This window comes from Pyricularia oryzae, chromosome 1, assembly GCF_000002495.2.
Source record: "Pyricularia oryzae 70-15 chromosome 1, whole genome shotgun sequence".
Taxonomy (NCBI): Eukaryota; Fungi; Ascomycota; class Sordariomycetes; order Magnaporthales; family Pyriculariaceae; genus Pyricularia; species Pyricularia oryzae.
Window position 1 is genome coordinate 6111975 of NC_017844.1, and position 15710 is coordinate 6127684.

The following is a 15710-nucleotide window of genomic DNA, read 5'->3' on the forward strand; positions in this document are numbered from 1 at the left end:
CCCACGAGTAGGCGGCAGTGACCAACCGGAAATAGAGAGCATCATTTCATCGGACTAACAAAGCTATATAACACTGTCCTAACATTCACAACAAAGCCGCAACTTCAAGAGGCCTGCATAGATGACAGATTAGATTTAGATGAACAAGGTGGTGCAATGTTGATCATACATCAAACCACCGATGGTTATTAGGTAGGCAATTACAACACAAGCTGAGCTTTTCCAAAAAAAAAAAAAAAAAAGAAAAAAAAGAGAAAAAAGCAATTTCACACCAGGACCGCATCGGCCTCCACGTCGTCCCCATTGATGATTCGCAGCGCCTCTTCACCCTTGGGGGCAGTAGTGAGGTTTTCGTAGCCATCTGCCGTGACCAGAATGTCGTCCTCGATCCGGACACCTCCGACTGGGTAATAACGATCTAGGACGCTCTTGTTGATGAACGAGCCTCGCTCGGGCACGTCGCTGCAGAAGGCCTCAATGTATTGCCGGTTGAAGTATCTGTTGTCGCCAGGCGGTGTGGTCACGTCAGCAAACTGTCAAACAAGGTCCAAAATCATCTGGGCTGCTTTCATCCTTAACTTACATGCCTGGCTCAATGGTTATCACCATGCCTTCCGCCAATGCATCCCTCGCGTCTGCGCCCTGTTGCCGGGCCGTCACCATGAGCTCGGCGACCCTGTCACACTGCTCGACGCTCATCACAAGTCTCTTACCCCGCCATAGCGCCGCCGATGACTTGTCGTACCCGAGAAGCCTCTCGGAGCGGACGTCGTGCGTCTCCAGCCCGACGTGGTGGCCCAGGCCGTGCGGGAAGAAGGCCGAGACGACTCTTGAGGCCGCGATCTTGGCCTTGTCCCCGACTAGCAGACCGATCTTGAGGAATTCCTCGATGGCCACCAGCTGGGCCGTGGCCTGGATGAACAGGTACGACACGCCCGGCCGCACCAGGTCGATGCAGGCGTTTTGCATCTTCTCCACGATGCGGTAGATGGTCTGCGCCTCGGGCGAGAACTTGCGTCCCGCGGCAGGCATGGTGCGCGTGATGTCGCTGGCGTAGCAGTCCCACTCGCAGCCGGCGTCGAGGACCAGCGTCTGCTTGCCCTTGAGCGGGGCGGCGTTGTCGACGTAGTGCAGGGTTGCGGCGTTGGCACCCGCGCCGGCGATGGGGTTGTACGCCTGGCTGCGGGCGCCGCGGACACGGCAGGCGGCGACGAAGACAGCCTCAACGTCGGCCTCGGTGCGCAGATGGCGAATCTGGCGGAGGACGGCGCGGTGGGCCTCGCTCGAGACCTGGTTGGCGCGACGGATCTGGCGGATCTCAAAGGGCGTCTTGATGACGCGGGCGGCGTCGACGGCGAGGCGGAGGCGGCCAATGTCGAGGCGGCGCCCGGCGTACTGGACGGGCAAGTCGTCGAGGCCGGGAGCCTGGTCCGAGTGCAGCAGGAAGAGGGTGGTACCCGGGTGGTGCTTGAGGTGGGCGGCGATGAAGCGGGTCATCTGGACGACGTCCCGGCAGTCATCGACATCGAGGCGCGACATGCAGTCCTCCCGACTCGGGATGCGGCCCAGGTACAGCTCCTCCCTTGGCTGGCGGGTGGGGATCCACAGTAGCAGTTGATCCGTCGCGACATCGTAGGTAAGGTGGGCGTTAGGAAAGTCGGCGCCCGACATGTAGTAGAAGTAGCGCCTCTGACGAAAGGGTGGCTCCATATCCGAGTCTTCGTACGTTGTTGTTGGCTTGCCCTGGAGGTAGATGAGTCCCTTGTCTACCCCCAGTTTGTCGGCCACCTTCCTAGCATGGGTTTTGGCTGGAGGGTTGTGAAGATGAGTTTCAGTCAGTCAAAGTTGGTTGGTCGTTTACCCTACAAGCGCATATCCGGCGCCTTAGAGGGGGACAGATAGGTAGGCAGGCAGGTAGGCACACCTGGATACTTCTCGACGGAAACAGCCCTCGAGGGTGACGATGATGAGGAGCCATTCGGTCTCTTCAACTCGATTGATCTAAGTGAGTTTATGGAGCTCAGTATGAATTAAAACAAATCAAATGGCAAAGTTGAGTGATGCAAAAGGACAAAGGTATTTTGTATGAAACTTACAAGGCGTCAAACTCATCAACCACAACAAGCTCATGCTCAACTCCCATTGTAAATGGCGAGATAGGATCTAGAAATCCAATAGCGGCTGCAGCGAATCGAATTGTTTGCGAGCTCAATTGGACAAGTTTGCTACTCAGTTACTGCGTCTGTGGTTCTTTGATGAAAATGGAAGATGCGGAAGATAATGAGAGGCAAGTTGGTGGGATAAGTTTAATGTAGATAGATTGTGCTGATTGGTGATGTTTCATTCGACTAGGATCGATCCGATAGCTCTGACAGTCTCCTCCACTCGGAAGGTGTTGGAGTTTCACGGGAATGCTTGGAAGCTACCCCAGAGTCAGGGTAAGGTAAAAAGGTAGGTGAGGGCAAACTTCTTTTCGGCAACTCCGCCCAGCTCAGTCTCCGCGTGTCCAGTTCTAGAAATAGTCGTGGTTCGATCGATCAATCCCTGCGGCGCAAGTCGGGACTAAGACTAGAACTAGACCTAGACCTAGCTTTAGGTTGGGAAAAGAAGGCGAACAATCTTTGATCTAAATAGGCGCGATCAGGTTGCATTGGTTTGCTGGCGAGGCGTCAATGGTTGCTGCCACCTTTGTCATGACATACATGACTGACTACCAGGTAACTAGGTAGGTAACTGACTTTAGGATGGATGCCGCTTCCACGAGCTGAGCTGATTTCTTTGTACAGTACGGACAGATATTCACATGTGATTTGGTTTCATTCTCGAATGTGGGTGGTGTGGTGGTTCGAAGCTCCCCACCACCGAAGCTACAGTAACGTACCTGGCTGGGAATTGAATCCCGTATCTATCTGAACGTCACTTGCCCCAGTCTCAATCTTGGGCTGTCTTACCTCAAGTACTCAACGGTATCTAACCTTTCCCAGATTAGCTTCCATACCACCTATCTAGGTACATAGGTAGGTAGGTACCTACCTTACCAACTTACCCAACTTGGGTAGGTAATTAAGTACGCACGCGACACCACTTCCCCTCACATTTGAGAAGCTCGCTCGTTACATACCTACCTACCTACACAGGTGTTCAGCTACAAACTCGTTAACACGGGACAATGAGTCAGGGTTCTCAACTCCCGGGTCGCCGCCCAAGCCGAGATTTCTTTTCTAATCAACTACACTAATCTAAAAATCCAATCCATCAATTTTATTCTTGATTTGGCTACTTGTTGAATCGCATGCTGTGGGCAAGTTATTTTTACAGAAAAAAACTAAACGCATACAGGACTGTCCTGAACCCCCATCGCCAACGCTACAGTTTGAGCAACGACTTAAGAAAGAAGCTAGGTACCTAGGTATGTTAAGATAAACAAATAAAAGATGAACAAAACCCCCCAATTTACAAGTATTTCTTGGGCATCGATGCCTTTCTCCGCTTGTACACGCCATATCCAACTACAAGCAGCAGCTGGCTGGCAATAATAACAAAGATAAGCCGGCTGTGTCCCGGAGCAGCGTGCTTCTGGACCGTCTGGACAGTCTTGAAGTGAGTATCCCCCACGAAAGTGCGGATGTTGTTCTCCGATGTTTGAACCTTGTGCGACAGATCCGCCCGGATGCTGCGCACCTCCTGCTCCAGGCTGTGCATCCTGCTGTCGATATCGTGGAGCTTGCCCAGCGCTGTCTTGACGTCGTTAATCATGGAAGACGTCTCCTCGTGACGATGCTCGTCCATGCTGTGCTGTGCCGTAACCTGCTTGAAAATGGTGGACAAGTGGTGGCTGACGCTCTGAAGTCGGTTGTGAAGATCCTCGAATTGAGCCTTGGACGAAGTGTACTTGCTGGCCGACTCGTCGGGGATGTCCTCATCCCAGTGCTCGGCGTGGCTAGAGCCGTGCTCGGGCTCCGAATGCCCGCGTGAGAACTTGGACGGCGTGTGGGCCTTTTCGTTGTCATGCTCGGCTCCATGGTCATCGTGCGCGTGGCTGTTGTCATGCCCGGCATCGTGATGGTCGTCATGGTGATCCTGCGTCTTGCCAACCTGGTGAGAGAGTACGGCGACCTTGAACAGCTCAACCGAGTCCGGATTGTCGGCTGAGGCTGCCGTCACACCGACCTTGTAGCCACCCGGGATTCCCACAGTGGTGCTCTCAAAGCACAGGCTGCTATCGACGTCAACCCGGAAGTTGTGTTGGGTCTGCGTGACTTTGATCTCGGAGGGCCGTCCCAAGTTGCGGTATGCGTAGTTGCAGTGCGCAAAAGCAAGACCATCGACGTGTGCAGACCGATAGTCGGTCGAGCCGTCGTTCAGGAAGCCCCGGATCATGCCACCAGAGCCGCCGTACGTATCCACAACCAACGCCAAGCCCTCAAAGTGGCCGACGGTGTAGATGCTGCTGGTTCCAACCTCGCGCGAGCCATCCCTGACCATCCAAATATTCATATTTCCGCCACCACGCTCGGGCCCATTGACGCGGAAGCTGACATCGGTCACCCACTCATCTTGGTGCAGCTCCTTGTCGGTCCATACGGCTCCGCGTTGGTTTCCGGGTGCAGGAGGCGTTAGGATCAGCTTGTTGGAGAGGAGTTCGGGCAGCCGTGGGTTACCCTGTGTCGAGAAGTTCGGTATTGTGTGGCCATTTTCTGAGATCCTATGGACAAGAGAGAGAGAGTGTGTGTTAGAGACAGTTACGGCGCATACTTCTTCCCTCAACCATGCACCTAGCTAAGGTACATAAGGTGTCTACCTAGTCTCTGGGCAAGGAGCGAACATACTTGGAGCCGACACCAAAGCTCATGTCATTGAGAAGATACTGTGCCTGAACTTGAGTGGCGCTAGCGACCATGCTCCAAGCAAGGGAAGACCGGAAATGCATTTTGGGAAATTTTGTTCAGGCCTGCGCGGACTGGCCAAAGAACGTAAGGAAGAGAAGGGGTATCACAGAAATAAGAGATACGACAGTCAAAGCACGAAATAGAGAAATGAAATCTTGGAAGCCCAGTCCAGTAGATACGAACTTGCAGCAAAGCAAATAAAGGGAGAAAAAAGAAAATCAGAAGCAAGCCCGGAGGCGGTATAAAATGCGATATCCAATCGAGGTTTGAGGACAGTTTGTCAGAAAGGGAAAGTGTAAGGGTCCAGCATTAAGGCTGATCTGTCGTCTCCAAAAAAAAATCGGTTCTCCTCACACTGACACGACACGTAGGAAGCCTCGGCGAACGAAAGCAGAGAGAGAGGGATACAACACGAAGCCAAACCACCCGCGCAAGCCGGAACAAAATACATGCAAAAAAAAAAAAAAAAAAAAAGATAATTTCACGACCGGAAGCAAACTACAATATACACTTTAGAATAGAACAACGAGATATGAAGACTGAAAAAGAAAGTGTCTTGTCAAAGCCACCATTGTCTTTCCTCGCCGGCTAGCCGAGCGATCGTGCTGACCGAAATGGTGTCGCTTCACAGCTGGAGGTGCACGGATGATGACACGGTTTTTCGATTGAGACAGACTCTCGTCTCCATCCAAACTCAAAGACCCCTGCCTGCCCGGAATGACGAACGCACTGGAGGCTCCAACAAAACACGGCATAGCCCGTCTCGACTACTATGTATGTATGAGCCACATGCGGGGAGTATCATAAAGTGAATCGTGGCTGTAATGCCTACTTTACCGGTATATTGGTACCTTGCTTGCTTGCCAAGCTTGCATCAATTGGATTACAATCGGTACACTTGTGGCTGACATTGGAATTTGCTGTCCCCACTATTAACAAAAGCCTACTAAGTTTCGGTACGTATTTTGTACCACGTAGGTCCCTCCGCGCGCTGCCTACTGTGTGTCGTCGCATTGTTACAGGGTGACACAAGATGCCTCTGGGGCCTACTTCCAGGGACCCCCCAGCCAAGCTGCGAGCTCGGAAGCTGTCCCCTACATTTTTCTTAGATTTTCTTCTGATGAGCTGCAATTGTATCTGCACCCACACCCACCAGGCCAAGCAAGCCATGCCAACCAGCTCGCTCTGTGCGGTTAGTTGACTATGGCAACAGACATATATCCCTCCATTCCACAGGTTGCCCTTGTGGCGGCTGCGTTGAAGATTCTGTTATTTCCAGCATAGTAGGTACAAACCACCCAGAAAAGGGTTTTTTTTGTCAATCCCGTTCAATCCGACCTCCATCCCACCACCTCTCCTCCCACGCGATGCGATTACCCTCGTGAAGTCCCCAACAACCAACCCAAACATGATCGACTGACTATTGAATCGCACCGACACAATAGCAAATCTACCGACTTCGAAGTTCACCGCAACTGGCTTGCTATAACACACAGTCTGCATCCTTGGCAATGGTACTATGAGAGGACTTCGGAATGGACTCTGGACTATCCGCCCTTCTTCGCCTACTTCGAATGGGTTCTCTCCCAGGTCGCAAGGCTGGTTGATCCGGCCATGTTGCGCATTAAGAACCTCGAGTATGACAGCTGGCAGACGATTTATTTTCAGAGATGGACCGTTATCGTTACCGAGTTGTTCTTGGTCTACGCGCTGCAACTGTAAGCTCCTCTAGCAGCTTCCACCGCTTATGACCCAAAAGCTTGCTAACAAAGTGTCATCGCCACCCTCAGGTTCGTCGACTCAACCTCGGGCTCACATAGGCGAGCGGCTCATGCCGCCGCAATTTCGATTTTGCTGTCCCCGGCTCTCCTGATCATCGATCATATACATTTCCAGTACAATGGAGTCATGTACGGTCTTCTTATTGCATCTCTGTCGCTCGCACGTACAAAATCCGGCCTTCTTGGCAGTGGATTTATCTTTGCGGCTTTGCTTTGCATGAAGCACATTTATGCATACCTTGCGCCGGCATACGTTGTTTTCCTACTGCGAGCGTACTGCCTCCATCCGAAGTCCATCTTTCGCATCCAGTTCTTCAACTGTTTGAAACTCGGCGGCGGAATCCTCGCCATTGTTGTTGCAGCCTTTGGTCCCTTTGCGGTTAAGGGGCAGATGCAGCAGGTATTGAGCCGGCTGTTCCCGTTCGCGAGGGGACTATGCCACGCCTACTGGGCCCCGAACGTCTGGGCCATGTATTCTTTTATGGACAGGGTTCTGATCATTGGTAAGCGTTTCCCGTGACAAGTGAAGCCTGGCGAATGTGAACTTTGCTAACGCTGCCACAGCTGCCCCGAAACTGGGCCTTCCCGTCAAGTCCGAGGCGCTCGCCAGTGTGACCCGCGGACTGATTGGGGACTCGTCATTTGCAGTTTTGCCAAATATCACACCGCGCATGTGCTTCGTGCTCACACTGGTCTTCCAAGCCCTTCCACTAGCCAGGCTCTTCAAGAAGCCAACGTGGGATAACTTTGTTGGTGCTGTGACGCTCTGCGGCTATGCGTCATTTCTGTTCGGTTGGCACGTCCATGAAAAAGCCATCCTACTGGTCATCATACCCTTCAGTCTGATTGCGTTGAAGGATAGACGATATCTGAGTGCATTCCGCCCCTTGGCAGTCGCGGGTCATGTCTCCCTGTTCCCACTGCTCTTCACCCCAGCCGAGTTTCCCATCAAGACGGCCTACACTGTCTTTTGGTTGATTCTCTTCTTGATAGTCTTTGATCGTCTGGCGCCTGCGTCGAGCAGGCCGCGCTTCTTCTTGTTCGACAGGCTCAACACGCTCTACATTGCGGTCAGCATTCCCCTCATAGTGTATTGCTCGCTTGTACACCAGGTTGTATTCGACAAAAGCTACGAATTCTTACCGCTCATGTTTACCAGTTCTTACACGGCAGTCGGGGTATTTGGTAGCTGGATTGGGTTCATGGTTGTTTATTTCGCGTCTTGATGGTAAAGGGACGTTTATGACAGGGGTATTTGGGAATTATAATAGGCTCTCAGCCCTGCGGTGATATAAGATGATACCCATTGATTCAAATTCCTTCGTCTCGGTCCTCAAGAATGTGCTGGATTTGGTAGATCCGCTGCATGCAGAGCGGTGCAATTACAATTCCCTCTATAGCCCAGCAGCTAATTAGCATGCGCCAGCGTAGTGGGCTGTTCGAGGGGCCAGGTAGTGCTTTCAGCGGTGGTTGAAAGAGCCTGGTGTTCGTTCACTGGGTAGTGGGTACTACGTACCTATATCGGTGTGTAAATTGGACCAATTGTAGTCGCCAAAATCATTACTAAGCTAGAAATATGGGACCGACAAGCCGGCTTTTCGAATGTTCCACGCGCAAGATCCCTGTCAACAAGGCTGTTTCCGGAAAGGGGAGATCATCTTCAAGTTCTTTCTTGGAGACCGCGTCGTCCCCCATCTGACGAGTCAAAAGTTTCTCACCTTGGGCAGCAAAACTACTATCACAGCGAAACAATGCGATTGCTATTTCAACATACTCTGAAGAGCTTGTGATCTTAATTTTATTGCATAGGTATCTTCTATATCCCTCGAGAGAAGTGCAGACGTAGATATACCGCGATTTGAGCCGCAAAATCCGGGGAAACGCGATCAGGCGGCCCCCTTATATTGGCCTATTTAGAGGCAAATATGTGCCAAACAGCATTCAAAAGGTTCAAAGTGATTCAGAAGCGCATGTTTGCGGATTATAACAACCATTTAAACATCAATTCGTGAGTGGTGATGCTGGTCGTAGGGATACGGGCGGTGCGGGCAGGATTTGAAGGCCACGGCCCCTACCTATGAGGCGAGTTTGGATGGAAAGTCATTCCCGGGTGTAAATACATCAAATCTAGCAGTAAACATTTCATTTGGTGCTTGTTGGATTCTCAGAAGCTAGACGAGGAGAATGAGTACCGCATTGTTGGCAAAATGTGAGATGGTGAAGATCTGGACTGTGAAAAGAGAGTCGAGTGTCGGGGTGGTGGTTTTTCGCAGAGGCTTTGTACGCTTGATTGGATTGGCGACGGAGGTGGATGGACTGGGGCCTTGGGACCCAGCCCGCGGGTGCGGCCCACACTTTAACACGCGCGCACACGTCGGAGCTTGCTCAGTCTGTCAGTAGCAAATCCATGCATGTACCACATCCCTCCCTGCTCGCCCACCTTGCCCACCACCTCATAAGCGGCCCAAACCCCTTTGCTCCCGACAATGTCAACACTCCATTCTCCCCGTCCTGTTATTTTTTTTTCTTCGTTGTCTTTTTGCAGATCTTCGACGCCGCGACGCTCCAAACCATGCGCCCGGCTACAAAAAACAAACAACATCCGATGACAAGCTCGCCTCGACTAATACAACTTTCGGCAACCTTCTCCCCCGGCTATAGCTCCGCCCTCGATTTGAGATTTCTCGAGAGACGCGGCTAGTATCCGTTTCCAAGGACCACAACCACTACTTCGCCCAACTCATACAACCCTAGTCTTTCTAGACAGCCACGAACTGCATCCACGAATCGTAGGGAATCCGCGTTATAGCTTTATTGCACTTCGCGCCGGAAGAGACTTCCGACTCGCATATAAGGCACATCACGCGTTTTCGGTTTCCGTGGGCCCTTTACGACAAAATATTTAAACCTCTGGGCTGCGGCTGCGAATGCCCACATACGCTACCCGCCCATAGAATTTCCATCTACTTCGCGCCCGACCACGCCTTTCTGCACGCGTCTACTGAGCTTCGCTCATTACGTTTCAACTCTTCAGAGCGTTCCCCGCTTGCGGAACAGCTTTGATATAAGTCTTTTTTTTTTTTTTGCTCGAATCGGCGACAAAAGAACTGGATTATCTTCAACGCTAGGACTCGCAAACAGTAACCGGTCATGGTATGGCCCCCACTCTGGAAGTCGAACTCGTCAGGTGGACATGTCGGGTCAGATCCGTTGACTAACACTCTATTTCCCCCCAGGTGCTGTTCAAGCGCAAGCCGGTCCGGTTCCTCGAACCGCCTCAAGTACCCGATGGCTCCTCAGAGGTTAGCACGCATGCCGGATGCTTCGTACATCGCACAAGAACCATATATACTCCCCATGGGCATTTGACTTACGTTTTACGTTCTTGTAGGTCTGGTACATTGACCAGACTGGCGAGATGTTCCTCACATACGAGGACTATCTCAACAGAATGGACTTTTACAAGCAGGTATAGTTTGCGCACGCTGCTCTACCTCGCGACTCGTCGCCAACCGACCTTATGTTGACGGATTATAATTGTAGCGCCGATTTATCTGCCAGATAACAGGTCATTCAGGCTTGACCTTTTTCGATGCCCTTAAAAGCGAGGTAAGCCTGCATCCTTTACTGCTCTATTGTATGCATACGATCCTGCACATCTAACCCGAACAAACTTTAGCTCCATGGCGCTCAAGAGGTCGATCAGGCCTTCCCAGAATCACTCAAAGGCCCCATCCTGCGACGCGTTCAATTCTCCACAGTCTCGAGGATAGACCATCTTGTCGATCAGGTTTTTGACGAGTTCAAGTCCGACTACTATCCTGGCGAATCTGTGGGTATCCAACTCATGGAGGGAGATAGGCATCAAGGCGTCGTACGGGAAAAGGTTAAGTTCCCGAGTAAAATGCTCCCCGACGGCAGCTCGACAAAGCCATATTCTTCTTACACCGTCAGCCTTGACAGTATGCCGGGACAGGAGGCACAGGTTGATAGCGAACACATCTGGCGCGATCGCAAGGTCTTTACCAAGTCGGTCCTGCGATCCTTCATCAAGAAGACGGTCACAAGGGAGGCTTGGAATGGCGCGCCGTGGCTGGTCAAACACGACGTCGCAGCCAAGTACCACATTGATACACGGGTGCCCGCCCATCTACTTTACGACAACAAACTCCTGGAGCGTAAGCACCTGCAGGCTCAAAAGAAGCACCAAAACTCGACAGATAGTAGCTTCAACGGCACCAATGGCACCCCGCCTGTCAATGGAAACGGCACAATGCCAACTAACCCCTTCAGTTCCAATGGCCCGATGCGTCTACCAGAGCTGAAGCCCGCTCCCAAGAGCCACAAGCCGAAACACCTTCAGGGCCAGCAGCCAACTAAGGGAAAATTGACCGGTCTTGTTCATCCAGAGATCTGTCACGACATGATGCCCCCGCCGATGCCAGGAAATCCGTTACAATTCTCGATGCCATACCAAAATTCGGGCAAAACGATTCCGATGATGTACCAACCCGAACCGCCGCCACCACCACCTCCTCCGAAATATCCCATCGAGGATTTGCAGCTAGAGTCACGTGGCCACGTTCGACCGAAGATAAAGTTCTTGTGCAAGGATCCGCCAGTCGACACCGAGAAGACCCCTCCTCTCGGCGAGAAGATCTTGATGAAGTCGGTGGGGCCATTGTTGGAAACATGGGACACTCTCAATGTCTATTGCGAGGTCTTCAAGCTGGACTCTTTCACATTTGACGATTACGTGGAAACTTTGGTCGTTACATCGGAGGAGGTCAGGCCTCAGCTCTTTGATGAGATCCACTGTTCAATACTGTCAGTCTTGGTCAACTCAGAAAAAGACGGCGGCGAAGCCCAGATTCAGCTTCCAGCTCTGGATGACGATGAGGATGACGACGAAGAGGAAGAGGAAAGCCGTTCACCAACACCCGAGCCCGAGCCAAAGCCAGCCAAACGGGCGACTAGGAGCAGCCTTGCCAAGGCCGAGGCAGAGCGCTTAGCCAACGAAGCCGCAGCTGCTGAGAGGGAAAGTGAGGAACAAGCTGCACTCGCCGCAAAACGGCACCGTGCCGAGGACGTCCTGGAGGACTACGACTGGGTCGAACAGGCTGCAAAGCGCAACTTTCAGGACGGTGGCTGGGAGCGCATCATGGTCGGTTTGTTATACCAGATCTCCCAACGGGAGCGCTTACATGATACGTGCGAGGACATACTAGCGCAGCTTGTCCCTACGGCCGACCATCCTACTCAGGAGACGGTGCGCCAAAATTACGCAACAATGGACGTCAACATGCGTGTTGATGCCCTGCAGTTAATATGCATGTTGACTGTGGAGACCAAAGCCGTTCGTGCCTATATGGAAGAATGCAGCGAGACGATGACCGAGTACAGAAAACAAAAGATCGAGCTCCAGCGGCAGAGAAAACTTGCGTAAGTCGCTGTTTGCGTGCACGAGTCGTGAATGAGTATGTACGATACTAACGTGATTACGAGGATAGGATCGAGGAGCTGAAGGCGTTGAACGAGGAGCGGAAGATCCAGCTGCCCGACAACATGCCTCCATCGCCAAAGCCCGAGGTTCCAAAGTCCAACGGCGATGTCTCAATGACAGGCACCAACGACCATGCGTCTCCGCTGGTTGACGACGATACGATGAATGTCGATACGACTGAAGACGATGTGGCCATCGGGAGAGGACTAAGGCGTGCACAGGATCGCGCAGCGCAAAGGCAGAAGAAGCGGGAGCTTGAGGAAGAGCGTAAAAGGGAGAAGGAGGCTGCAGCGGCAACCAAGGCGCCGAAGCAAACGAAACAGTTTATCAAACTGTTGAAGGACATCCAAAAGAAGGAAGACACCATCAAGGAGCTCGAGGCCGAAATCGCCGTCATCGACAACGACCTGCGCGAAGCCGACTGCCCGCGGACACGTGTTCTTGGCAAGGACCGATTCTGGAACAGGTACTACTGGTTTGAGCGCAATGGTATGCCTTACGCTGGCTTGCCGCAGAGTTCGACTGCCGAGGCTGAGTATGCGAACGGGTGCATATGGGTGCAAGGACCAGACGACATGGAGCGTGAGGGCTACATCGACCTCGCCCCTGAGCAAGAAAAGGAGTACAAGGCCAAATTCGGCATGACTGTGGCCGAGCGCAAAGTCAAAGATGAGGGTCCGACGAGCGTGTTCAATGCGCGCCAGTGGGGTTTCATTTCAGATCCAGACGATGTCAAAAAGCTGATCGAATGGCTTGACCCCCGTGGCTTTAACGAGCTCAAGTTAAGAAAGGAGCTCGTTGCCTTTAAGGAGCGAATTGAGACGCATATGCGCAACAGACTCAAGTACATCGGCAACCCAGAAGAGGACAAGCCAGTGGAAGAGACTGACAAAAAAGAAAGGACGCCTGAGAAGGAGCCCGAGAGGAAGTCTGGGTTCACTGCTGTTAACTCAGGCAAGCGGTCAACTCGTGGTGGTGTCGCAGCCAAGGTCGCCGTGGTGAAGTCGACCCCCGAGCCACCGCAATACCGCTGTCTCAAATGGGAGAATCAAACGATGATAGAGGACGAGGGCCATATACACAGCGTCCACCCGCCCCCACCTCGAACCAAGAAGCCCAGTCGGAAAAAAGAGGCTGCGGATGCCTCTGCGGCGGCTGAGAAGAAGGGCAAGTCGCTAGGCCGACAGGGGACTAGATATAACTTCTAGAGAAACTAGTCGACTTCGGCCGGTTGTGAGCCTACTTCGCCTCGTTATCCGCTGAGCGTCACATCGCTCATCTCTTGTTGGACCGGTACCAATTGCTTTTTATATCTACGGTTTCACTTGCGGCATTATGAATACCCTTTCGCTGCATGCTCTTGTCATCAAACAATATTCTTTACGTCTTTACAGGAAGCTTCGAGGCTCGAATCACAATGATGGGGTAGTCTCATCGCGCATTAAATGGCTGTACCTGCGAGTTACTTTTGTGCTACAAAGGGAAGCAAAAAAAAAAGTTACTTGAAGCGCTGCATCATTTCTTTGTTGGCTTGGGTTTTCTTTTTTGGCAATTTACGTGCAGACAAGGTGGTTTGTTTCGGAAAAGAGAAAATAGAAGGAAGGCCTCACATACAAAAAAAGCCACTACATTGATACCGCTAATACTCATCATCCATTTACTTTGAATGACATTCTATTCAGCTTTTACGTCTCTACCTTTCCCAACACCTCTTAGCCGGGGTTATATCCTTTTCTACTTTGCGACACCGTTGCTCTTTTCCCCTCAAAGCTCGTCCTGTCTATGTCCAGCAATCTTAATCTTGAGGCCCGGGATGTTGGCAATCGAGATCTTCCTGGTGGCGGCAGCCGCGACCCGGGTGGGACCCAGGTCATCGTACGAGGTGGTGACGCCCGGCGGCGTCCAGGGCTTCACGCGGCCCTGGAACACGTCCAGACCCCACTGCTGGATGGACCGCGGGTCGACGGGCCGCCCGCGCGGGTACGGGTAGACCCTATCCTTGGAGAGCTGGTGTAGCGCGCCGGCCGGTCGGCCCTCGACGATTTCATCGCCCGCCGCCGCCCCGCAGAGCCCCAGCTTTCCCGGCAGGTCAGGGAACTCGTCCGGGTTGACCGTCACGATGGTCAGCGAGTCGCGGTAACCGGTCGCAAGCCGGTGCAGACTCGTCCGCAGCGACGCGCGCTCCGCAGTCGTTTGCGCAAAGATGTACACTATCGGTGCGCCGCGGGCGAGGGAGCGGGCGTGGGTGCTCACTGTGAGCTCGGCGATTGTGGGGCGGCTGGCTTCTTCAATGAAGGCGGCCAGGTCGTCGGAAGATTTCGGGGTGGAGGAGTCCTCGGTGAGCGGGAGGCGAGACGTGGCGGCATCGTTGGATCGGTGGCAGAGCACGACGGGTATCGGGGGGGACTCCGTTGCTTCTCCGGGGATGAGGGCCGGGTTGGCGACGAGACCAAAGGTGAACTCGTCACGGTAACGGACGGCAGCGTATTGGATGAGGGCGCGTTGCTCTTGAGTTGGTGCGTAGGCGATGAACACGGCCTCGTCGGCCGTCAGCAGTGCGGAGTATTCATCCGGGGTTGTCAACTTGGAGACGAGGGGGCGCCTGTGGCGGGCTAGGAAGTTGATAATACTGCTCCGTCCGGGGCGAGGGTGAGGTTTACAAATACTGCGGGTCAGCCTTGTTTCGTACAACCAGGAGAAACCTATGATGGTAGCTTACGGTTTCGCTGTCTTCGGTCCTTGATATATGGATCCAGGGCTAGCATCTTGGAATAGACGAATGGCAGGGTAGCTAGCGCCTGCGTGGCTTGCGCAAAAGTTGTCGTTTTCATGGTTGGAGCAGTCTACGGCCAAGAGTGACCCTGGCGCTTCCGAGGCTGCTTGAAGCCACTCTGCTTCTAGTCCCGCTGATCTGGGTCTATGAGATGTGCGCCTCGGTCAGCTCATGTTGCCAAAGTGATTCGTTACAAATTTCCCGAGCCTTACTCTGTTGGCTACGGAGTGTTGATTGTCAGCATATACGCAATGTAATGTACATAGTTCTCGTCTATGGAGTGGATCTACCTGAGTATCTTACATTGAAAACTACAGAAAGAGACTCCGGGGTAGGGTAGTATTCCGTCTAAGAGGTTAAATTGATGTCCTCCACCTAGGTCATGATGATAGTAGACTGTTGGTGCTGTACACACATGCTATTAACTTTGGCCCATCCGAACCCAGCGCTTTTTCCAGCTCACTGCCTGATATTTGGTTCCAGCCCAATATAGAGAGAGGTAGCACAAACAAAATAACCAAATGGCAGGTCTGCATCTTGCTGATTTGTTGTTTGGCTAGAAGAAGACGATCAATAAACGCCACTCGGAAAGAGGCAAAGTCGAACACGAAGGCAGGGAGGGGAGTTAATTGTGCAACAAGCAGGGAAAATGGAAAATGAGAGCCCTGCCACGCTGATTGACGGCTGCTCCCAGCAATGAATGTCGTTGGATAAACACACAGAGGTCCATTTCGAGTGCGACTGTGCGCCGAGATTCGAATTCG

General features: G+C 52.6%; 5 protein-coding genes across 5 annotated transcripts; 2 read left to right on the plus strand and 3 right to left on the minus strand.

Moving 5' to 3' along the window:
• Positions 1–24: 24 nt before the first annotated feature.
• MGG_05684 (xaa-Pro dipeptidase) lies at positions 25–2143 on the minus strand (the record flags this gene model as incomplete). The annotated part of the gene is made up of 4 exons (XM_003710535.1): positions 25–498; positions 584–1808; positions 1925–2001; positions 2097–2143. The coding sequence occupies 4 exons, from the start codon at positions 2141–2143 to the stop codon at positions 267–269; spliced, it is 1581 nt and encodes a 526-aa protein (XP_003710583.1). The 3' UTR covers positions 25–266.
• A 1310-nt stretch (positions 2144–3453) lies between these two features.
• MGG_05685 (uncharacterized protein) lies at positions 3454–4930 on the minus strand (the record flags this gene model as incomplete). Its single annotated transcript, XM_003710536.1, has 2 exons — positions 3454–4705; positions 4830–4930. 2 exons carry the CDS (start codon positions 4928–4930, stop codon positions 3454–3456), a joined length of 1353 nt encoding a protein of 450 aa, XP_003710584.1.
• Positions 4931–5896: 966 nt separating this feature from the next.
• MGG_05686 (dolichyl pyrophosphate Glc1Man9GlcNAc2 alpha-1,3-glucosyltransferase) lies at positions 5897–8096 on the plus strand. Its single transcript, XM_003710537.1, has 4 exons — positions 5897–6172; positions 6335–6607; positions 6680–7173; positions 7235–8096. Exons 1-4 carry the CDS (start codon positions 6093–6095, stop codon positions 7894–7896), a joined length of 1509 nt encoding a protein of 502 aa, XP_003710585.1. The 5' UTR covers positions 5897–6092; the 3' UTR covers positions 7897–8096.
• A 991-nt stretch (positions 8097–9087) lies between these two features.
• MGG_05687 (uncharacterized protein) lies at positions 9088–14242 on the plus strand. Its single transcript, XM_003710538.1, has 6 exons — positions 9088–9823; positions 9907–9972; positions 10062–10139; positions 10214–10279; positions 10350–12112; positions 12181–14242. Exons 1-6 carry the CDS (start codon positions 9821–9823, stop codon positions 13379–13381), a joined length of 3177 nt encoding a protein of 1058 aa, XP_003710586.1. The 5' UTR covers positions 9088–9820; the 3' UTR covers positions 13382–14242.
• On the minus strand, positions 13770–15694 carry MGG_05688 (uncharacterized protein). Its single transcript, XM_003710539.1, has 5 exons — positions 15362–15694; positions 15250–15257; positions 15159–15166; positions 14893–15090; positions 13770–14802 (listed from the first exon to the last, which is right to left on the minus strand). The coding sequence occupies exons 1-5, from the start codon at positions 15480–15482 to the stop codon at positions 13938–13940; spliced, it is 1200 nt and encodes a 399-aa protein (XP_003710587.1). The 5' UTR covers positions 15483–15694; the 3' UTR covers positions 13770–13937.
• Between the last annotated feature and the right edge of the window lie 16 nt (positions 15695–15710).

Bases quoted from the DNA above. Each gene is read 5' to 3' on its own strand.
- MGG_05688 (XM_003710539.1), bottom strand. From the start codon at position 15,482: ATGCAGACCTGCCATTTGGTTATTTTGTTTGTGCTACCTCTCTCTATA. The intron at 14,803-14,892 runs GTAAGCTACCAT...CGGACGGAGCAG, and splicing joins GGACCGAAGACAGCGAAACC to TATTATCAACTTCCTAGCCC.
- MGG_05687 (XM_003710538.1), top strand. The intron at 9,973-10,061 runs GTTAGCACGCAT...ACGTTCTTGTAG, and splicing joins TACCCGATGGCTCCTCAGAG to GTCTGGTACATTGACCAGAC. The intron at 12,113-12,180 runs GTAAGTCGCTGT...TTACGAGGATAG, and splicing joins CAGCGGCAGAGAAAACTTGC to GATCGAGGAGCTGAAGGCGT.
- MGG_05686 (XM_003710537.1), top strand. From the start codon at position 6,093: ATGGCAACAGACATATATCCCTCCATTCCACAGGTTGCCCTTGTGGCG. The intron at 6,608-6,679 runs GTAAGCTCCTCT...CGCCACCCTCAG, and splicing joins TTGGTCTACGCGCTGCAACT to GTTCGTCGACTCAACCTCGG. The intron at 7,174-7,234 runs GTAAGCGTTTCC...ACGCTGCCACAG, and splicing joins GGACAGGGTTCTGATCATTG to CTGCCCCGAAACTGGGCCTT.